The 23901-nt window shown below is 42.4% G+C and overlaps 1 protein-coding gene across 1 annotated transcript; it reads left to right on the forward strand.

Moving 5' to 3' along the window:
* Positions 1–8304: 8304 nt before the first annotated feature.
* LOC104883169 (tropinone reductase homolog At2g29360) lies at positions 8305–23690 on the forward strand. The gene is made up of 5 exons (XM_010667639.4): positions 8305–8753; positions 9905–10112; positions 10265–10484; positions 10600–10706; positions 23386–23690. Exons 1-5 carry the CDS (start codon positions 8677–8679, stop codon positions 23560–23562), a joined length of 789 nt encoding a protein of 262 aa, XP_010665941.1. The 5' UTR covers positions 8305–8676; the 3' UTR covers positions 23563–23690.
* The last annotated feature ends 211 nt before the right edge of the window (positions 23691–23901 follow it).

Genomic DNA, 23901 nt, shown 5'->3' on the forward strand with positions numbered 1-23901 from the left:
ATAAAAGACAAATACTTGAAAGTAAATACGGAACTATGGAAGAGACAATTATCATTTGAAACGAAAAAGGAAGAACTTGAATTTAACTTGAATAATCTCCAATGTGCAATAATTAGTGCTAGAGAGAGAGAAATAGAATTTAGAAAACTAATGAATATAAATCAAAATCAGAAAAAGGGGTCCTTGCCAAATATTTCACAAAGCTATTTATACTAACTCCGAAAAAAGATTTTAAAAAAAAGGAAATAAAAAAGTCCGAATTTAGCTTCCGGGTCAACTGCCCGATCAAACGTCAGGCGCCCGATTCCGTCGGACGGGCCTCCAGCGATGTAGTTCTTCAGCAGGCTTAGGAAAGCAGGGCGCCCGATCAGACCAGGCGGACACACTGATCGGGACCCACAGCGAATTGCGAGCGGGCAAGTAACGCCCGATCGTGCCCAAGACATATGCTACTTGGAGAAAAATGATCGCCCGATTGGGTGGATGACGCCAGACTTTCTTCAAAAAGAGCTCCATTGTCATTTGACGCCAAGTCTTCAAATCTCTTCACACCCGAAGGATCGGCTTCGGGCCTCGGAACTCATACACGTGCAATCGTTGGAAGTTCTCCTTTTTTTTCTCAGATTCGAAAACCACCTCAAAAAATTCTTCATCCGGTGTAATTTGTGGTGGTGCTTTCCCCCTAGCCCTTGAAGTTTGGCCACGTTGAGATCTTCGGGAATTTTCCATGGATGCCCTTTGAAACCTTTGGTGAAACCCACAAAAGAAGGAAAGTGGAACGATGAAGGATGAGATGGGTAGAGAAGAAATGTGGGGAAAGTGGTGAGAGAAAAAGTAAAGGGTGAAGGAAGAAAGGAGGTGATTTTCTTGAAGGTGGGAGGTATTCTGATGGAGGTAAGAGTTGAAGGATGGGAGGAATAAGATAAAGTGGGACTGCATTTCAAATTAAAGCTTGCCTTGGTCTCGTTATTTCTCGAGGCAACTTGTGGCTTATCGAAAACAACCACCCTGCATTAAATAGGCTTCAAATGGAGATTAGTACCCTCTCACTCATTCACTATAAAAAGAGCAAAACTAAGAAGAAAAGAAAGAAATCTAAGTAAAAGGAAGAAAAGATATGGTTGCCTCTCGCAAATCGCTGGTTGATGAAGGTCCCGCACGATCATGTTATCTCATCAATCATGTCTTAGAATGAGTAGATTCAAAGCAAATGTCCTCTATAAGGCCTATGAAAGCACCCTCATGGTGCAAGTTCAAGCGTTGCGCATTCACCTTGAAGTTCTCACCTACATTCTTGGAAATTTCAACTGCTCTATGTGGCTTGACATCATGCACCACGAATGGTCCTGGCCATCGAGACTTAAGTTTTCTAGGAAAAAGTCTGAACCTCGAATTGAATAGTAATACTTTGTCACCCACATGAAATTTCCTTTTTTCTATCATCTTATCATGAAACTTCTTCGTTTGCTCCTTATAGAGCTTGTGATTCTTGTAAGCTTCCAGTCTAAGCTCATCCAGTTCATTCAATTGAAGAAGTCGTGCCTAACCTGTAGATTGTAGGTCCAGGTTCATTTCTTTAGTAGCTCATGCAGATAGATTTTCCATTTCAACTTTTAGATGGCAAGCTTTACAGTACACCATCCGATATGGAGTTTTTCCAAAAGGATTCATAAATGTTGTGCGCAGAGCCCAAATAATATCATCAAGCTTCAAGGACTAATCTTTCCTTGCCTTCGTGACTATTTCTCCAAAATCCTCTTGATCTGTCTGTTGGACACCTCTACTTGGCCATTGGTTTGTGGGTGATAAGCCAAGCCAACCTTGTGAGTGACCCCATGTTTTTTCAACAAATCCTTAAAAGTGCTTTTATGGAAGTGGGAGCCTCCATCACTTATGACAACTCTAGGCCCACCAAGATGGGAAAAAATTATTTCTTGAACATTTTCCTCATTACTTGAGAGTCATTGGTTGGTGATGTTATGGCTTCAACCCATTTTGTTACATAATCAATACCTACCAAAATATACATGTTTCCACAAGAAGTAGGGAATGGTCCCATGAAATCGATTCCCCATATATCATAAGGTTCAACTTTCGAAATACCTGTTTGTGGCATTTGCTGCCTCTTCGAAATATTATTGGTCCTTTGGCAAGCATCACAAGAAACACAAAAAGCACGAGCATCCTTGAAAATTGTAAGCTAGTAGAATCCACTCTGAATGACTCTATGAGTTGTGGCTTGGGAACCTAGATGACTACTAGAAGGCATGCTATGACAATGTTGTATCACTCCCTCAATCTCTCAGAATGAGTGATCAGGAGATGAAGAGTATTGTGGGTAGTGCAAGTTTTAAGATTGAAATCCTTCCTTTAAGGTACCTTGGGGTACCTATTAGTGTCAAGAAACTCACTACGTACAACTGATTGTGAGAAGCTTATTGAGAGGATGGTAGGTAGGATCAGAGTGTGGAGCACCAGACACATTTCTTTTGAGTATTTGTGTGTACTGGGTACAAATTTTTCTCATTTCTAGAGGAGTTATCAATCATATCAATGCTACTTGTAGAGCTTTTCTTTGGACTGGAACCTGCATTAGTCCTAAGCCTGGTTATGTGAGCTGGGATAATGTATGTAGGCCAAAAGCTAAGGATGGTCTTGGTTTTAAGTATTTGATGCACTAGAACTTAGTTATGGTAGGCAAGCAAGTGTGGAACATTTCATCAAAAAAAAGATGATAATTTATGGGTGAAGTGGGTGCATGTTATGTACATTAAAGAGCAGGATTGGTCTCAATTTACAGCCCCTCCCTCAGCCAGTTGGGCTGTGAAGTTTATTTGCAAAAGTAAACAAGAGATCAGTCCTCAGATTGGTACTAGCTGGTTGACAGATGGATCATATAATACTTCTGATTTGTATAAGAAGTTGCATGCTGCTGGTGAGAAACTCCCCTGGTGTAAGAAGTCTGGGATCACCATAATGTTCCAAATACAACTTCATATGTTGGTTGGCAATGCACATGAGACTTCAAACAAGAGGGAAGCTAGCTTCCATTTGTGTAGTTGATAATGAAAAGTGTTTAATATGTGATATGGGAACATAAGATCATCAACACTTATTTTTTGATTGTACCTACAACACACAATGCTTGAATTTGGTGAAGAAATGGTTGGGCATATCCACACTGCTAGAGATCTCACAAGGCTTTTAGACTGGACAAAGAGAAGATGTAAGGGGAGCAAGTTCATGAAGCAAGTGATTAGAGCAGGTATCATTGCCACTGTTTATATCATTTGGCAAGAACGTAATAATGTTCTTTGGAATATGCAAGTAAGAGTTGTAGCTCAGGTTGTAAAGCATATACAATATACAGTCAAACAAAGAGTAGGGAATAGATTGCACAAAAAATGGAGGATATGGATATTAGTTGGCTTTAGAATTTGTAATGGTTATATGCTTTGGTGCCTATTACCAGTAGCATTTGTATAGCTATTGGCTAGGGTTGTCCTGGTGACAGGTTGTAATGTTCTGTTGAGCTTATATAATACTTACTTACCAAAAAAAAAAAAAGAGTAGTAGCTAGTAGTATTTCGAAATGGAAGAACCGAAGTATATCATGAAAAGACAAAGGTTGCTATAATTTGTTTGTTGGGAAATAAGAAACAAATATTGGGAAATAAGCAAAAAAATATGCAAGATAACGGGAAGAAAAGTACAATACGAAAGGAAGAATATGATACATTATATTTCTTACATGGAAACCCCTTTCAACAATAGAAAAAAAAAAAAAACAAATGTTCCGATTTCCACGGTCAAAATTTCACTAGTAGTATTGAAGAGTATAATAAAAACCACCACAGGTCCACAACAATTACAATATTAAAAATTGTGTATTTTGAGATAGATCACGCTTAATACCTTCAACAAAAATACTTTAACATTAATCAAAAAAATAATACCTTTAGAATTAATATTGTATTTATCTCTCTTACCACTCGTATACTCGTCCTAGTCAAATTTGTGCACGATCTCACTTCTCTTCTATGCTGTAGCCTTCACCATGAAATGCACACATCATTCTACAACCTTTTCTTGTTGCTCCTCCTTCGTATTTAACATAACCAAGCAGAAGAACTTCACTATCGTACAACACAGACCTACAAGTAGAGCAGTTTTATCCAAGTTTTGTATGTTATTGTACTGTTATGTAAGAGCGAGTAAAGCTCAATTTAGTTCCTTTATTTACTTTTGTTGAGTTGTATTAGTGTTAAGTTACACTTCCGTTTTTACTTAGGCTCCGTTTGGTAGGGCGTAAAATATTTTCAGTGTAAAATGATTTTCATGGAAAACAATTTACAATGAAAAACACAATTCCAAAATTAGTTTTTCGTTGTTTGGTTCGATGTAAAAAAATGATGAAATGAAAGGAAAATGAAAGGAAAAGTAAGGAGGTAGTGAGAGGAGTGTACAAGAGAGAGAAGGAAAATAGTTTTCCCTTCATTTTGAAAGGAAAATGGTTTTCCATCCTTGGGAAAGTAATTTTACACCAAGGGAAAATGATTTTACACTCTTTTGCCAACCAAACAATGTAAAACTGAAAATAGAGGAAAACAGTTTTCCGGGAAAACGTTTTACGCCCTACCAAACGGAGCCTTAATGTAAATTCTGTTGTAAAAAAACCAACATAACCAAGCTAGTCTACAAAGAAGTCAAACCACTTCTTAACAATCCCACTAAGCATTATAATTAGTGGTGTCAGAAACAGATCTGACCGCTGGGTCAACTTGATTCTGACCTGACTTGAACCTGGTTCGACCTGTGAGGATAAGTCTCCAAATCTGACCGAAACCTGACATGAGATTACCCAGACCTGACCGGCACCTGCCAAGATTATATGTTGACCTGACCAGACAGACCTGCAGTAAAACTTGAACCCGACCGCACTTAACCAGATATTACTAAAATTCAATTTTTTATATATCTATAAAATCATTTAAATATATAAATTTATAAATTTTCTTATATTTAATAATTAATTAAATAAAAAAATAAATTACATTTAATTTAAGAGTTAAACTTTAAATATCATTTACTTTGTTTATATTTTCTATAATTATCTAATGTCTCCATTCTCAAATAATATTAAAAAATATCTTATTAAATCCTATACTCCAAATTTATTATCCCATTTTAATATTCTACTAAATTTTCCTCATTTTTTTTTACCAAATTCTCCAATTTTAATATTCTACCAAATAATATCTCAAATGCTCGTAACACTATACTAAACAACAACATACGAGCTCATAAAAATCTGCAATTATAATAAATTATACAACAAAATCAAAATTTAGTGAAATTACATAAAAATCACACAAAAAGAATAAATGTGGAATTATATGAAATTACACAAAAGTCAATAAATCTGGGGATAGAATTGAACGATATTACACAAAAACAAAATTAATCAACACAAAAATTAACAAATTAAACTAAAAAATGGAAAAAAAATCTTGAACAAAACTAGATCTGGCCGGACCGAGTGATGACGACGAGCGAAGACCGACGACGAAGAGCGAAGACCGATTGCGACAAGCGAAGACCGACCAACAACGAGTGAAGACGACGAGCGGAGACCGACGATGACGAGCGAAGACTGACGACAACGAGCGAAGATCGACGACGACGAGCGAAGATCGACGAGGGATGGAGTGGGAGGGGTAGTGCCGTGGGGTGGTAGGTTGAGGAGAGAGAATGACAGAAGGAATAAAGGGTGGTTCGATGAGAGAGGGATGGGGATTAGGGTTTTAGAAAGGAGCGATGGAAGAGAGAAGGGAAATCAGAAATGGGAGATAAGTTTGAGTCTTGGAGAGATTGATGGTTAGATGTTGATCCTTCTCAAATCAAGGGTTGTAATTCATGATCCATGACATTAATCTTTGGCCAATAGGAAAAGAGAATGATCTAGCACATGAATTGATGATTTATCACATGATTGACAATATTATATTTTTTATATTCTTACTAATTCTTGTCTTGGTTTAGTAACTTTGAACTTTAATAATTAGTCAAGTATTTTATTAATTTGAAATTTTGGTTATTTTTATTGAAATTATTATGATTAGTGTTTAAGTATTTTTATTGAAATTATTATGATTAGTGTTTAGGTATAATTATTTAATTATAAGTTATAATCTTACTAATTATTGTCTTGGTTTAGTAACTTACTAACTTTAATTTGAAATTTTGGTTATTTTTATTGAAATTATTATGATTATTATTTAAGCCATAACTATCATTTATTATTTAGCAAATTATTATTATTTATTATTATTATTATTATTATTTAATTAAAGTTGTGAATTGAGTTTCTAAATTTAACATGAAGACTACTATCTAAAATAGTGTATTGTTATCTTGTTTAAGTTTCAAAATGCATTTAAGATGAAGACTACTATCTAAAATAGTGTATTATTATCTTGAATTAGATAAAATAGTGTACTATTCTCTTGAATTAGCTTATAATCTATATTGATACATTCATTAATCTTATATAGTGACAACTTCTTCAACTATCTAGGAACAAGCTAGTGAATTACTAAGTTGGTATAAGTCTATGTGAGTAACTGACTAAATGCTAAGTTAACATATGATTGTTAACAAGTTACTATCTAGTTAACTATTGACTTTATGGCTATTATGTTTATTATCATTTATATATATTGTTGCTATGTTTATTATTATTATTATCGTATAACATATGAACTCTCGTTATGATCACTTAAGCGTCATAGAATCATTGTTGTAAACAATATGATTGTTATTTGTTATAATATTATAATATATCAAGAGTCGTTGTATTAATTTATAATCAATACAGTATTAGAATGGTTTTACAATTATTTTGATACCAGTACTACTAAAATGATTAAACATATTGATTAAATAGTTTGTTTATAATCACTCAGGCCTCATATGAACCTTCGTTGTAAACATATGGATGTATGATCGTCATGTGTTATAGTATTATAATATATTAAGAGTTGTTATACTAGTTTATAATCAATAAAGTATTAGATTGGTTTTACAATTATTTTGATATCAATCTTATATTGAAATGATTCAACATATTAGTATTTATATTGTTATTGCTATCGTTAGTATTCTTGTTCTTATTTGTATTACTATTGCTATTGTTAGCCTTGTTGCTATTAGTGTTATTATTTGTATTTTTACCTATTATCATTGTCGCTTTATGTTTATTAGTATAATTATCCTCATTACCATCATAGCTATTTACAAACTTATATATAAATCATAATGGTTATAATAATAAATCATGTATATAAAGTTTGGATTCATCGTCTACTCGTTATTATTGTCATTTGTTATAATGTATAATATTAAAAACATATGAAGAGTTTTTCTACTCTTTTACTCATTAGAGTGGTTTTACTCAGTTGGTTATTCGAAATAAGATTTGACTAAGAGAATACACTAAACATCACGGTAATCAATATAGTGTTTTTATTGGTTTTTCGTTGTCATCCATATATTTATCGAACACACACATATGTATATATATATGTCGATCTTAATACTTTTATTAATATGATTCGTTTTCAAAATTCATAACAAAATCAAGATGGCCCAAGCAGGAGTTACCCGAAGTTGAATTGACGTTCAACATCGAATGGACCCGATGTTTCACAATGATCGAACTAAGGTCATTACTAATTCAACCCGAGTACATTTGACTTAACGCAACTATACATGAAACCTAAATACGACCTGCGCAAATTCGGCAAAAAGAATGTCAATGGGTGATCATATCCGGGAATTGATTGATTTGTAAATGGAACACTCAGACCTATCCGGCACCCGGGAATCCGATTCAAATGTGTTCGACCCAGTTGAACAAAACCTGACCAATCATGACCTGGGGCACTGACAATCAGAATCCTGACATGTGCGGGTCTGACCTAATTCGCCGTGGATATACCCAGAACCTATTTGAGAACCTGTTTTGACACCACTATTTATGATCTCCTACATGAGCCTAATATGGAAAGTCTGAGCCTTACGCTAGAGTCAACAATATTGTTGAAAGTTATTAGCATGAGCTTAATAATGAAAGTTAAAGGCCCATTACTCAAGCACGTTTAATTTATTTGGTAGTATGGGGAGATTCCCACTTCCCAACATTATTAGCATTAGATTAAAGAAACCACTCCACGTTCAACAACTATAATACCCCGTTAAGCTTTTACCAAGTAGAAAGAATTACACCTTCCAACTTTAATATCCTGGTTAGATTCCCATTAAAAACACTTTAGAAAAATAAACTACTTGTGCAATTATCCTTCCTTCTAATTCCTAAATGTCTATATGAAATTGGCGTCTAAATGTTTCAATCTTATAAGACATTTTATCTTACCCACCTTAGGAAAAATAAATAAATAAATAAATTCAACGACTACTAGGTGAGAAATGAGGTCATATTATATAATCCATATACTACTAGATCGTGCCGACAATCTCCACTAATAAATGGATCTCATTTGTATTTTATATAAACATCACATGTAAAATGGCAAAATTGGACCATTTTAGACACATACGGTATTATTACAGTGAATGTGATGAAAAGGTGAAGAAACAAAGCAAGAAAGATCAAAGATGGCATTGAGAACAGATCATCGCTGGTCTCTTCATGGGATGACCGCTCTAGTTACTGGTGGCTCCGATGGACTTGGGTACTCCCTTTTCTTTTCCTTTAAATTTACTTGCTTTTTTTTTTTTGGTTTTTTTCTTGTTTATCTTTGTTTAGAGGATATTGCCTAAATTTGTTTTTTAGGGTCATACTTAAAAGTCGTTAGCATATAATTTACTTACATAATACGGTGAGTTACAAAATTATATTAAAAAAAAATTATAATTCTTTGTGTTTTTAAGTATTCAACTATTTCATCAAGGATGTCTTGGCCTATTTATTAAAATTGAGGTGCTGTGAAAGATAGATCACATGTTCAAATTCCCCTCTCCTTCTTCATATTTTGTAATCTGTCTTCGTGGTTCATATGGATCAAAAAGAAATAGTGGCCGGTGGGGTCTAATTGATCTATTCGGTCGGTCATATATGAGTTTATTGTCAATTTACTACTTATTAGTTCTTCCCTCCTATTATTTTGTTTGGTTGGGAATTTGGGATAGGGGTTTCCTTTTTGGGAAGGCATAAGGCAATAATAAAGGGATTTATAACGAAATGGTGCAATAAGAAAAATCGACGAAATATTCGTTTTGGTCATATTATTCCAATACTCATGTTTGAGGTACTTTTTTCTTTAAACAATAATACAATAATAAAAAAATAATTATTTATTTTTATAATTTTATATATTAATTTTAATCTTAGAGACTAAAGTCAATAATTAGCACAGATCCCATCCTTTATAAAACGGCCCTGTATGTTATTACAAGATAGCAACATAGAAATTTCTTTCGATTGGCGGGAGTAAAATTAAATGTCTTTGGATAATTATTTCTTTTTTATATACAAATTAGTTATTAGGCCCGGGCTCTGGGTAAGAAAAAATTTCATTTATTAATATAATACTTTATAATAATAACACGAAATACAACTTAGTCTATTTGTTAAGACTTTAATATATGTACTTGATGTTTCGGGATCAAACCATATACTCCATCCATTTCATTCTAATTGTTACACTTTGAAACGCAAGGAGTACTACACAATTTCTAAATTTTTTATTGTACATGAATTTCATGAACTAAAACTCTCCAAAAAGAGCACCACGTGACAAGATTTCTTGTTTATACACGCCTTTTAATATATTTATATAGTTTAGAGTGTGAGTTTTTTTTTTTCTCCTTGGTTTTCCTATAGACTAGCTGTTGTTGAGGAACTAGCAAAATTTGGGGCCAAAGTTCATACATGTGCTAGAAATGAAACTAGACTTGAAGAGCGCATGCGTGAATGGGAGGCAAAAGGTTTTCAAGTGAGTTCTTCTATTACTGATGTAACACTTCGAGCTGAGAGAGAGAAGTTGATGGAGATCATTTCCTCCAAGTTTGATGGCAAGCTCAATATCTTGGTGGGTGTCCTAATTCCAATTTTAAAATATGTTTCATTAGTTTTTTATGTTCATAGGCGAGTGACAAACGTTATTTTACAACTCTAAAGGATCCAGACACACATTTGTCATGACTCTGTCTGTGTCATTTTGATTAAATCACTTCAACACAGGTGAACAATGTTGGAACTTGCATTGTAAAGCCAACACAGGAGTATACGGCTGGAGATTATGCAACAATAATGAGCACCAACCTTGAATCAGGTTATCATTTAAGCCAACTTGCCTATCCTCTAATGAAAGCATCGGGGTCTGGCAACATCATCTTCATGTCTTCAGTTGCTGGTGTTGTAGCCATCAATGATGGTGGTTCTCTTTATGGAACAACAAAAGGTATAACTTACTATTACTAGTTCTGGACCCCATGGTTAAATGTTGTAACATATGCTTAAACAGTTATGAATTGGTTAATCTCTAGAATATATAACTAACATAACTTTCTTATCAGGAGCAATGAACCAATTGGCAAAGAACTTGGCGTGTGAATGGGGAAAGGATAATATCAGGGTTAATTCAGTTGCTCCTTGGTTCATTAGAACCACTCTTACGAACCAGGTAACTTATCACAAAAACACATATTTCCTCCATTCTAAAATAAATGAAACACTTATCATTTAAACCATTTTGTTTGGGCCCATTAAATCCTTCCAAGGAAATCATGCCACGTGGCACCGCCACCTAAGGATCGTGGGTCCCACCAGAATCACCCTATGAAAAGGTATCACCAATCCCCAAGTGAGCTGTCATGTCCAGCACACCACTTTATGGAAATTCTCACCACTATAAATACCTCTTGTCCCATCAATGCAAAGGTATTGAATACTCACCTAACTAACTTGAGCTTCTCACTCTAGACTCTCTCTCTACCTCAATCATCAACTGACTTGAGCGTCGGAGGGGCGATCCCGGAACAACCCCCGGGGTAGTTTTTCTGTGTTTTGCATGTTTCCGGTGAACTGATATCCAGCCCAGCTCGGACCTAAGGACTTGTTCAACACAGACCATTAACCTTAATTTCTAGACAGAAACAGTTTGGCGCCGTCTGTGGGGATAGTACAAAAAGTTACTTCGCCACCATTTCGAAAGACTCTCTTGCTGCTCAGCAGGACTTAATCTCAGTGCTAGTCAGCCATGGCACCTTCCAAGAACGCCCGTAACAGATCTAACCAACCTCAACAAACTGAGAGGGAACCCTCACCCCAACCAAGGAGGTCAGCACGAACTAGATCCCCATCGGTTCATACACTGGACCCTAACCTGGAGCTCTCTCAGGAACTTCAGCCTTCTCCCTCTCGAGAAATACAGCGTGCTGACCCCCAACCTCTACTCACAGCTGACATTGCACTCATAGCTGCTCAGCTGCAGCAAACCTTGCAACAAAGCATTATGCAAATGCTGACCACTCTCCAGCAAGGGCAAGGGCACAACCAGCTCAACCTCCAGCAACGTGAGGACAATATCCAGAGGCCCTCTCATAGGGAAGAGCGAAACCCTCGCTCCCTTCATGACCAGCCTAACCGGCAAAGGTCAGCTGCTAAGGAGAGAACTCATTCTCAGAGGCCCCCCTCGGCAAGATGAGCGCCCACCTCTGGGCGAGAGGTCTGCACCTCGGGAAGCAGCTCTCCGGAGGGAGGAGACCCATGTCTCCAGATCGCCAAGGGGAAATCCTGGCCGCAAACCGGAAGATGCTCGAAATATCCTTAACGAGAAACGCCGTAGCCAGGGGTATGATGCCCGTCAGTTCCTAGATCGAAAGGCTGCTCAGCGTGAGGGGCATGGTGACTCCGCTCAGTCCAAACCGCTAAAGCTCGGCAGCGGGAGTCTCAAGTTCATGACCCCGTTCAGCCGAGAAATTATTGACACCCCACCCAGGGGAAAGTCAAAACGCCACTCATCGAACCATTCGCGGGCCTAACCGACCCGGAAGATCATATGGCCACGTACAAGGCCCAGATGAGTGTGCAGACCAGCTGTGAGGCCACATGGTGTCGGTTCTTCCCTACCACACTGAAAGGTCTCGCGCTAAATTGGTTTCAAGAATTGCCGGCCGGAATCATCACCGACTTCACCGTACTCGAGGATATGTTTACCCATCAGTTCGTGGCCGGAAAGAGGCAGAAGAAAACTAGCTTGCACCTCATGGGGGTCAAGCAAGAGAAGAACGAAAGTCTTGCCGACTACATAAAAAGATTCAATGAGGAGTCCCTAAAAGTATCCGACCTACAAGATGCTGTGGCCTTTGCTGCTCTCATGTCCGGATTACAACCTGGCCGGCTAAGATGGACATTGGCTGAAAGTGAGGTCAAAACCTTCTCAGAGGCCATGGCAAAGGCTCAAAGATTCTCCAAGCGGCGGATATTTGCCGCCACTCGGAAGAGGGAAGTAAGAAGAGAAAGGAAGAAGGAAACAACAGAGATCAGCCCAAACAGCAGAAAACGTACGGGCGGTAGGTCGGATAGGTTTACTGATCATGGAAACGACCCTCGTTTTAATAAAAATAGAAGAGAGATATACCTGGACATCAAGCACAAGTCCATGCTGCCCAATCCCCAACCCATCCGGACCTCAGCTTACCGGAGGGACAAAAGCCAGTGGTGCGAGTACCACCGGGAATGTGGTCATACCAACAAAGATTGCAGGGAGCTGAAGAAGGGGTTGGACAATCTAGCTGACCAGGGGAAGCTGAACCGCTACCTCAAGCACACGAGCGAAGAGAAGGGGAAGCAGAAGGTCGGTCAGTCCAATAGTGGGGATACTGAAGGCTATATTGGGGTCATCTCGGGTGGCTTCGCCTCGGGAGGCCTAACCGGCCGAGCCAGGAAAGCTCATCTCCAAAACCTCAAGCACCAAGTACTCGAGGTCAAACCAAGCCGGTCGGCTGTCCTGTGATGACCTTCGGGGAATCCAGTCGACCAGTCAGCGTACCCCATGATGACCCCTGGTCATCGAGCTCAAGGTAGCCAACTCCCGGGTAAGGCGAGTCTTGGTTGATAGTGGGTCGTCCGCTGACATCATAACTTTAGAATGCCTGAAAAAGCTGAAATACAGCGAAGAGGATGTCATACCACTCGACCAGCCACTCATAGGCTTCGGGGGTAACTCGGTACAACCCGTGGGATCGATAAAGCTCCCTACTCGGATGGGAGAGAAAGGCAAAGGCAGAAGCCTACCGATCGACTTTCTAGTGGTCGACATCCCCTCCATACAACATAATAATGGGACGACCCACTCTGAACAAAACAAAAGCTGCTATCTCCACGTACCAACTCCTCATGCAGTTCGAAACAGATGAGGGGAAGGTCGGAAAAATTCAGGGAGATCAAAGGCTGGACGAGAATGCTATGTTAATAGCTTAAAGAGCAGAACTGAGATCGACGTCCAAGAGGACTCGAAGAAGAGAAAAGGGAAGAAAGTTCACCAAGGAACTTGGGGGTGTACATAACAGAAAACCCCAAACAGTACGAACGACCTCAGCCAGCTGAGGAAGACGAAGAAGTAGAGATCGGGACAGAACCCGGTCGGACTGTAAGAGTGGGCAAGGCCCTAAACCCAGAAACAAGAGCACAAGTAGTGCAAGTGCTCAGGGAATACCAGGACGTTTCGCCTATGAGGCCTCAGAGATGCCGGGCTTGACCCCAAAATTATGTGTCATGAGCTGAACATTAAGGAGGGATACAAGCCAGTCAAGCAAAAGCTAAGGCATCAAGGTCCGGAGAGGTGCAAAGCTGCCGCAGTGGAGGTCAAAAAATGCTCGAGGCAGGATTCATTGAGGAATGCAGTACTCGGAATGGCTGCTAATGTAGTACTGGTGAAAAAGCCGAGGGGGCTTGGCGCATGTGCGTGGATTTACAGACCTGAACAAGGCCTGTCCGAAAGACAACCATCCTCTGCCCAAAATAGACAGGTTAGTCGATTCGACAGCTGGTCATGCCCTTCTAAGCTTCATGGATGCTAATGCAGGCTATCACCAAATTCCCATGGCGGAACATGATCGGATTCATACCGCTTTCACCACCCCGCAAGGGGTATACTGCTATAAAATGATGCCATTCGGACTGAAAAATGCCGGAGCCACCTACCAGCGGACAGTTAATAAAATTTTCAGTGATCAGTTGGGCGGAACATCGAGGTGTATGTTGACGACATGATCGTCAAAAGCAAGGCCCACTCTGATCACCAGACGATGAGGGAGACGCTGAGCACACTGAGGAAGTATCGTATGATGCTCAATCCTAAAAAGTGCGTCTTCGGAGTGAAAGGGGGAAGTGCCTCGGATTTCTGGTAGATGAAAGGGGTATTGAGGCCAACCCCGACAAGATCAAGGCAGTTCTGGAAATGAAATCCCCCGGAACGTCAGGGAAGTGCAGCGCCTAACGGATGTCTAGCTGCCCTGGACGGTTCCTATCACGGTCGGCTGATAAGAGCCTATTCTTTTTCAAGGCCCTTAAGAGAAAAGAGTTCGAATGGGACGAAGAAGCTGAGCAAGCCTTCGCCTCCCTCAAACTTCATCTTCAACTCTCCCAAGCTCATGTCCCCCTTGCCGGGGGAAACATTGTTTGTATACTTGGCCGTATCCGAATACGCCCTAAGTGCTGTTCTGGTAGCCGAAAGGGAAGGGACGCAACACCCGGTCTACTTCATAAGCCATGCCTTCCGAGGGGCAGAAGCAAAATATAGTGAGGTGGAGAAGATGGTCTTCGCCCTCGTCATGGCAAGCAGAAAGCTGAAACCATACTTCCAAGCCCATCAAATCAAGGTCCTTACCGGACAGCCTCTCCGCAAGGTCATAGAAAGCAGGAACCACTCCAGTCGGATGACTGATTGGGCTGACCAGTTGGCTGATTTCGGCCTGGAATATGAGCCCAGAAGGGCCATCAAAGCTCAAGCCTTGGCGGACTTATAACTGAATGCACAACTCGGCCCCCGGTCGGCCAGAATGAAGAGTGGGAGCTATACGTGGATGGTCTTCCACCAAGTCAGGATGTGGGGCGGGGCTAGTGCTTAAGCCCCCGGTCGGAGAAAAAATGGAGTATGCAATCAAATTCGAGTTCCTGGGGTCGAACAATGAAGCGGAATATGAGGCACTCATCCTCGGACTTCAGCTGTGCATTCTTGCAGGAGCCACGGCCATTGAGGCCCGATCAGACTCCCAGCTTATAGTGGGTCAGGTCTCGGGGAGTACGAGGCCAAGGAGGACAATATGAGATGTATCTGGCTAAGGCACAAGAGTCATCAAAAAACTCTCCCATTTCCGATCAGCCACATACCCAGGTCGGAGAATCAGCAAGCCGACGCTCTGGCTCGTATGGCTAGTTCAGCAGAGGGGTCAGCCCCTCGGACTATCATGTGGGAGGTGCTTCGCCAGCCCAGCATCAATGCCAAAGAACACGATTCTAGACCGAACGGCCACTTGGATGGATGAGGTGGTCGGATACTTAAGGGATGGAGTCCTCCCAACAGATGTCAAAGAAGCCGAAAGGATCAAGCACCGAGCAGGTTGGTTCTTATGGCATGACGAGCAGCTCTACAAGAAGTCATACACGCACCCATTGCTGAAATGCGTAACCCCTGAAGAGGAAATTACATCCTAAGGGAAATACACCAAGGGGCGTGTAGTAGCCATCAAGGGGGAGAACCATAGCAGGAAAAGCTCTAAGGGCTGGGTATTACTGGCCTACCCTCAAGGCAGATGCACAAGAATTGGTAAGAGATGCCATCTTGCCAAATCCATTCGGATATTCCCAGATCCCCAGCTACCCCCCTCAATCCCATTCAAGCAGTTCTACCATTTGACAAATGGGGCATGGACCTGCTCGGCCCGTTCCCACCAGCATCGGGTCAGCGGAAGTTCTTGATAGTGGCCATAGACTATTTCACCAAGTGGACTGAAGCCGAACCCCTTGCCTCCATCACTGACAAACAGGTCCAAGCCTTCATCTGGAGGAACATAATCACAAGGTTTGGAGTGCCCCGAGCCCTGGTCTCGGACAATGGTCGGCAATTCAACAGTGGACCAACTCGGGAATATTGTGCTCGTTTTGGAATACAGACCAGGTTCTCTGCCGTGTCCCGACCACAAATAACGGCCAAGCGAAGCGGCCTAAAAGATAGTGCTCAAGGGGATCAAAAAATCCCTTGACGCAGCGAAAGGGGCTTGGGTGACGACCTGCCTGGAGTCTTGTGGTCTGCTCGGACAACGGTAAAGGAAGCCAACGGGACACTCCCCGTTCGGACTGGTCTATGGTAGTGAGGCAGTACTGCCCGTAGAGGTCGGTATCCCATCACCTCGGATCACCTTTTATGACTTCGAGCAAAATGAAGAAGAAAAGCCTGTCAACCTCGACCTGCTGCCAGAAACAAGGGGCAACTCATTGTTAAGGTCGATCCGCTACAAGCAAAGAGTAACTCGGCAGTTCAATCGTCGAGTCAAGTCAAGGCCGATCCAGCTCGGAGATTGGGTGGTCAGGAAAGTCGAAGCTACGGGGCTATCACATCTGAAAGGCAAGCTAGGGGCCAACTGGGATGGTCCTTACAAAGTAACCAAAGTTATCAAGCCTGGTACATTTCAGCTCGAGAATCCTGAAGGCATACCACTTGCTCGGCCATGGAATCTGGACAACCTAAAGAAATACTATGTATAGTCAATTGCAATTAGGGGCATATAGCCGAGATACTGGCCAGACGTGGCATGTAGTCACTCGGTTTGTAAGACTTAACCAGTCAATCTTCTAAGTTAATAAAAAGACTTAACCAGTCATTTCAATTGTTCGAATTAAACTTAACCAGTTTCGAGTGCTCGAATTTAGTCCGAACAACTATATTCTTCGAAACTTAACCAGTTTCAACCACAAGTTGTTCGAGTTAAATCCGACCAGCATTATCAAGCAAAACTTAACCAGTTCGAGAATCTATACTTGAAGCAAAAATTGCAATCGACAATAATAAAAGGTGCTCGGATAAAATAAAAGAGACTTTCATTAAAGTTAGAAAAATATTACATCCTAAAACCTTGGTACTACCAAGGTTAAAAGCAAAAAGAAAAACAATACAAGGCAAAGCAAAGCCTAAGCTACAGGGGGGTCGGTCTGATCATTAGTACTCCCATGGTGCTCCTCAGACCTGGCCACCCCTTGGCCCTGATCCTCCTCAGCTGCCTCCGCATCCTCATCATCATCATCATCATCATCATCCGAGAGGGCGATTTGCAGCTCGGAGAGTATGGCCTGATCCTCCTCCTTCAAAAGAGCCTCATAGCTCCCCATGACCTCGGACCAAGAAGAAAGGATGAGATCTCTCCAAGGCCGCTTTCATCCCTTGAGGGCGTCATCTACCCCCATTTTCTGGGCAGTTGAGCCGACCTCATTGACGAACAGTTCGCAGGCCTTGGTCTCCTTCCAACCCGCAAACCATTGGTCCTCGGTCTTGGGAGCCTTCTCCAGCTCAGCAAGTTGGAATCGCAGCTGGGTGATTTGGCTCTCCGCCTCCACCACTCGGGCCTCGGCAGCAGTCTTGGCAATCACAGCCTCATCCCTCTCCTTGATGAGTTTCTGCTTAGCCAAGTCCCACTGCTCCCGCTCGGCCTTGAAGTCCTTTTGGTCCCGGTCGATGCAGCGTTTGGCATTGACGAGGTCGGCTTCAGCTATCCTTTGGCCCTCCTTGGCAGCGCGGAGCTCCTCATAGTGCTTCTTGCCTCGAGCCTCCAAGTCGGAGACCTTGTCGGCCAAGTGCACTTTGTTCCGAGCCACATTGACAAGCCGAGCAGAAAACTACAATAACAAAAAGGTTCAGTACTTGGCAAGAAAAAAATAGCGAAGTTAAAAGCGAAAAGGGCTCACCTCAACCCAGCTGCGGAAGAGGTCGTTCGTCTCCTCCGGGCCGCTGGACTGCGCAATGTACTCCCGGTCGGTGGGACTGTACAGGCACTCGACCGCATTCATCCAGCGGGTGTCGAGCCCGTGGGCATCCAATTCGGCGAACGGTTTGGCCAACGCGAGGTTGAGCTCCTCCGGGTCATCATGAGGGCGAGGAGTGGCCGGTGTATATTGAGGACTCTGAACCGGTCGGAAATCCTCAGAGTGGACCGAAATCCGAGTCCCCTCAGACCTGTCTGCCCGCTCCTCCGGTCGGGGACTATTGACTTCGACTGATTTGGCCTTTTTAGCCTTTTCGTCCTGGGACTTGGCCAACGCCTTCTCAGTCTTGGCCACTTTTTGAGGATCCCGCTCTTTCCTCTTCTTGGAAGCCTTGGGCTTCGACGGATCCTGCAAAATTTCAAGATCAGCTCGGAACTAGCAAGAAAAAGTACTCGGCTAAAACCCGAGACATACCTTTGGAGGGTTGGGAACTCCGATTTTCTTGGCCTTCAACTCGGCTTTGAGCTGGGCCGCCCTCATTGCTGCATAGTTTAACTTCTCAGCCATTTCAGGGTCGGATTCCAAAAGACGCGTCAAGGAGCAAGCTGCAAAGAGAAACATATTGTTATGAAGTTGCAATATAAACATAAACCAACATGCAAAATGACCCCCTCGGCCGATTACCCCTGGGGAATGTCCGGCTAAGCCCGACCGCTGAAAGCAAGTGTTCGCTCTTGAACAAGCGGCAGCTCGGTATCCAGTTGCTGGCAACATAAACCTCCCCCCTTGAACAATTTGGGCCTCGGTTTGTAGGTAAATGCCGCAATGGCTTCCTTTCGGACATCTCCGGAACCCTGAAGTTAAGCTCGTGGTTGGGTTCGACATCCGGTCGGACTGTGGGATCCCCCAGTCCCCTCCAAAAAGACGAAGGCAAACTCCCTCCTAACCCTTTCTGAGAAGTGGGCAAGTCGAGACTACCTTTAACCCTGTCGGGCTTGAAAATACCACCAACCGGACCATTTCCCCGCGACATCTCGACCAACTTAAACATTTGTGCCTAGTGATGGTCGGTCGGACACTCAGCATAGCACATACTGTCTGAACCGCAACAATTCCTCCCCAGGAGTTCGGAGAGATTTGGCTTATACACAGATTATATGCGTTGAGGAGGTCCTTCACAAAGGAAGTCAGCGGAAACCGGAGCCCCATCTCCATAGACTTGTAATAAACCGCGACAGCCCGGAGGGGGAGTGAGAACAGTATGATGGGCCTCTGGTCGGACAAGCATATAGGGGTCCCTTATCTGAAACCTTGCAGCCTGCCCCCTCGGGTCATCAAGAAGGGCCTTCATCAGTGCAGGGAGCGGAAACTTAGACCCCGGTCCTCCTTTCGGATCCGGGTCAGGAAACTCCGGTCGGCCAGAGGTTGACACTTCTTCGCTATCCGACATCGTCACCCTCACTACACCATCAGCAAGGTATTTATCTAAGTAACTGGCTTTAGAAGAAAAGGCCAGGGACACTTCCCAAGGGAAGGGAACAGCGTCCTCGGCCTCTTCCTCTAGTGACGATGAGGGGCTCGGAAGCAGAACCGCGTCAGGAGAACGGCCGAGGGGTCGGGGCAACTTATTAAGGTCGACACCAACGTTATTCCCATCCCCCTCACCTCCTCGAACCGATTGTAGGGAGGTGAGGTCGGAGGTGTCACCGACTCGGACGATTCTCCCATTATTGTATTGACAAGGGAGTCGGCCGAGGTTATTGAAAAGAAAAAGCGAAATAAAACTAAAAAAGCAAGAGCGTACCTGGTCGGACGACGGAAACCGGAGAAATTGCAGAAACTTAGAGAGAAGCGAGAGCTTTTAGAGAGAGAAAGTGAAGAATTTTTAGAAGATTTTGCACAAATGAATTCTCTCTCCTCTCCGTACAAATATATAGGCGTGCCTCGGGACGCGTCTCTCCATAAACCTATCAGGTGCCTCCACATGGCCAATGGAAGATGAAACGTCAAAATTTCCAGAAAGTCCCATCCAGCTCAACTACCCAGCTGAGAAGCGCCATGTGGCAAGCCACTGGCTTCCAGCTCAAAGCCACCCTCTCGGGCTTAACAAGCGTCAATCCAACACCCGGTCGGTCGAGTTGGGGCTCCATCACCCCGTCCGACCAGGTCTCTACTCGCACCCTTCACTTAGCCAATGTTGCTAAGTGCTAGGGAGCACCTGGTCGGTCTCTCCAGGGCTTGTTAGCCCCTGTCCGAGCAGCACCCTCCAATCCGGAACCCGGTCGGTCAAGTTGGGGCTCATCACCCTTTGCCCGACCAGGTCTCTGCTTGTTCCCTTCACTTAGCCAATGTTGCTAAGTGCTAGGGAACACCTGGTCGGTCTCTCCAGGGCTTGTTAGCCCCTGTCCGAGCAACACCCTCCAATCCGGAACCCGGTCGGTCAAGTTGGGGCTTCATCACCCTTTGCCCGACCAGGTCTCAGCTTGTTCCCTTCACTTAGCCAATGTTGCTAAGTGCTAGGGAGCACCTGGTCGGTCTCTCCAGGGCTTGTTAGCCCCTGTCCGAGCAACACCCTCCAATCCGGAACCCGGTCGGTCAAGTTGGGGCTTCATCACCCTTTGCCCGACCAGGTCTCAGCTTGTTCCCTTCACTTAGCCAATGTTGCTAAGTGCTAGGGAGCACCTGGTCGGTCTCTCCAGGGCTTGTTAGCCCCTGTCCGAGCAGCACCCTCCCATCCGGAACCCGGTCGGTCGAGTTGGGGCTCCATCACACTTTGCCCGACCAGGTCTCTGCTTGTTCCCTTCACTTAGCCAAGTTTGCTAAATGCTAGGGAGCACCCGGTCGGCCCCTCCAGGGCATGTTAGCCCCTGTCCGAGCGGCGCCCGTCAATCTGGAACCTGGTCGGTCGTATGGAGCTACTTTGCCCATTGTCCGACCAGGTCTCCACAACTCCCCTTTGCAACCAAGTACTAGAAAGCCCCTGGTCGGCCTCCTCAAGGCTCGTTAGTCCCTGTCCGGGCTGCTTGGGGCTAAGAGCACCTGGTAGGCGCCTCCCCGACCTGGTCTCCTTTTGGCCTCCCTTCATGGAGGTCGGCCTAATTGAACCGGCGAATATCCCAGACCTGGTCGGCGCCTGCCCGACCTGGTCTCCTTCTGACCCCCCTGTCATGGAGGTCGGCCTAGTTGAACCGGCGAATATCATGGACCTGGTCGGCGCCTTCCCGACCTGGTCTCCTTTTGGCCTCCCTTCATGGAGGTCGGCCTAATTGAACCGGAGAACATCATGGACCTGGTCGGCGCCTTCCCGACCTGGTCTCCTTCTGATCTCCCTTCATGGAGGTCGGTCTAATTGAACCTGCGGATCAAAGACCTGGTCGGCACGTGTCCGACCTGGTCTCCTTCTGGCTTTCCCTACTAAGGTTGGTCAGATGAAGGAATTCTACGCCACCAAGGGGCTTCACCCGGTCGGACGGCCCTTCTGCCCTTCCCGGCGTGGGGCTAAATGTTTGGGCCCATTAAATCCTTCCAAGGAAATCATTCCACGTGGCACCGCCACCTAAGGATCGTGGGTCCCACCAGAATCACCCTATGAAAAGGTATCACCAATCCCCAAGTGAGCTGTCATGTCCAGCACACCACTTTATGGAAATTCTCACCACTATAAATACCTCTTGTCCCATCAATGCAAAGGTATTGAATACTCACCTAACTAACTTGAGCTTCTCACTCTAGACTCTCTTCTACCTCAATCATCAACTGACTTGAGCGTCGGAGGGGCGATCCCGGAACAACCCCCGGGGTAGTTTTTCTGTGTTTTGCAGGTTTCCGGTGAACTGATATCCAGCCTAGCTCGGACCTAAGGACTTGTTCAACACAGACCATTAACCTTAATTTCTAGACAGAAACACATTTCAAAATAAATAAAACGTTATTTTATTTGGCATTTAAATCTATCTATCTCTTCATCATATGGGTCTCTTTTTTTTATATTGTCAATCTCTCTCCTCTCCTAAATTCTCGAGCCTCCCTACACCTCATTTATTTTAGAACGAAGGAATTATTACTTTAATTTCTTTTTTTTACTTGTTACACTTATTTTGTACACTAAATATAGCAGTAGTTACTATATGATTTCACAAAAAAACATGAGAGAGAAACTCATTGAGACTTTAGATACATGTCCAGTTTAGAGGGAAGAGAATAATTTTCAAATTAACAAAAAATAGCACTGCATACTCTATATAAAAAGGGTCATTGTTAATAGAGAAATTACAAGAGTTGTTTGATCTGAGTAATCGATCCAAAATTGAGCATAACCCGACTTGATCAGTCCTGAATATATGATCGTTGAAACTTAACTTAACTCAACCAAAAATTAACCCGACACCCAAATTGATTCATGAAATCGAGATCCAAACTTGAATAGCACTTGACTCGAGAATCACCTAATAAGTAAAGACTTGAATGAACCTACACCCAACACATGATGGCTACACTCAGAACCAGAGCCAACCCAATACGGCCTGGCTATAGCCTAACCTGTAACAAAATCTTAAAACAATTTGACAAATGACAAAAATCCAAAGTTACAGGGGCGGAGCAAATATGGGCAAAAATAATGGGGTCTTGCTCAATTTTTTTAATTAGGTTCTTCATTTGTAGTTCAAAAAAGGTAGAAGTATAAGATTCGTATTTACAACTGCCTAATAACGACTATCTTCAAAAGTTTAAACAACAAAACTTTGATGACTTTCATGTTCTCGTTGTTCCTTCCTTTACAATTTTACTACTAATCCAAATGTTTTCTTTTGTCTTATCTTCAAACAATTAAAATTAGATATATTTTGGGACCTTTATAATTTCGAGGTCCTATCTCATCGCCGTAATTGCATGGGCCAAGAACTACCCCTAAAAGTTATAACCCCAACTAAAATAAGGTTCGAACTTGGAGCAATCAACAACACTTTTTATGACTGATAACCTGATTCGAACGCGATACGGTTATTGCCAACCCTAAAATAGAGTTACCTTAAAACACATACACTAGATTCACAATAAATAGATTTTTACTTGGTCAAAACTACAAAAGTTTGAAAAGCTGTTAATAGATATTTTGTGTTATTGTTCAGGAATTATAGATGTCTAAGAATTATAAAATTTGCTCTCATCTCTTTGGTTATCCACTTCTTTGATTTGACCTAGGAAAAAAAGATATCAACATTTAAGAAAAGAGATTGAAAAAAAGATTGTATTAATAAATCCTCTCATTAATCCTTATCACCTTGTGATTTCCCCCTACATTTTATTTATTTTAGAACGGGGGAAATATAATAACTGTTGTTCAATTCCCGATCCTAATTATATATTACAATTGTTGACAGGCAATTGAACATGTAGAAGGATTTGCTGAACGTGTTGAAAGTAAAACTCCTATGCGACGGATAGGAGAGCCGGAAGAGGTGTCTTCTGTGGTGGCTTTCCTATGCATGCCTGCTGCTTCATACATCACTGGCCAGACTATTTGTATTGATGGGGGGTTAACTGTTAATGGCTTCTAAAGCTCCTTTTTCTAAATGTTGATGGCATCTGAACCTCTTTTTTTTTTAAACGTTAATGGCTTCTTTCAATCAAAGTTAATTGTGATTATAAATTTATAACCAATTAGAGGTTTGTTTAAAATTTCAAATTTGGATTTCGATTTTGGAACGGGAATAAGTGTTTTTTTACATGAAAAAAAAAATGATTTCATTCATAAGAAATAGTCAAACGGCACTTTCAATCAATTCCTGAAAAATTAAAATTTTCAACACAAGTACATAACTAGAACTAGATACATAGCATATTCTAATAGAGGATATTAAGGGTATCCTCGTCATTGTAATTTTGTATATATATAT

The sequence above is a fragment of the Beta vulgaris genome, chromosome 9 (genome assembly GCF_026745355.1).
Source record: "Beta vulgaris subsp. vulgaris cultivar EL10 chromosome 9, EL10.2, whole genome shotgun sequence".
Lineage (NCBI taxonomy): Eukaryota > Viridiplantae > Streptophyta > Magnoliopsida > Caryophyllales > Amaranthaceae > Beta > Beta vulgaris.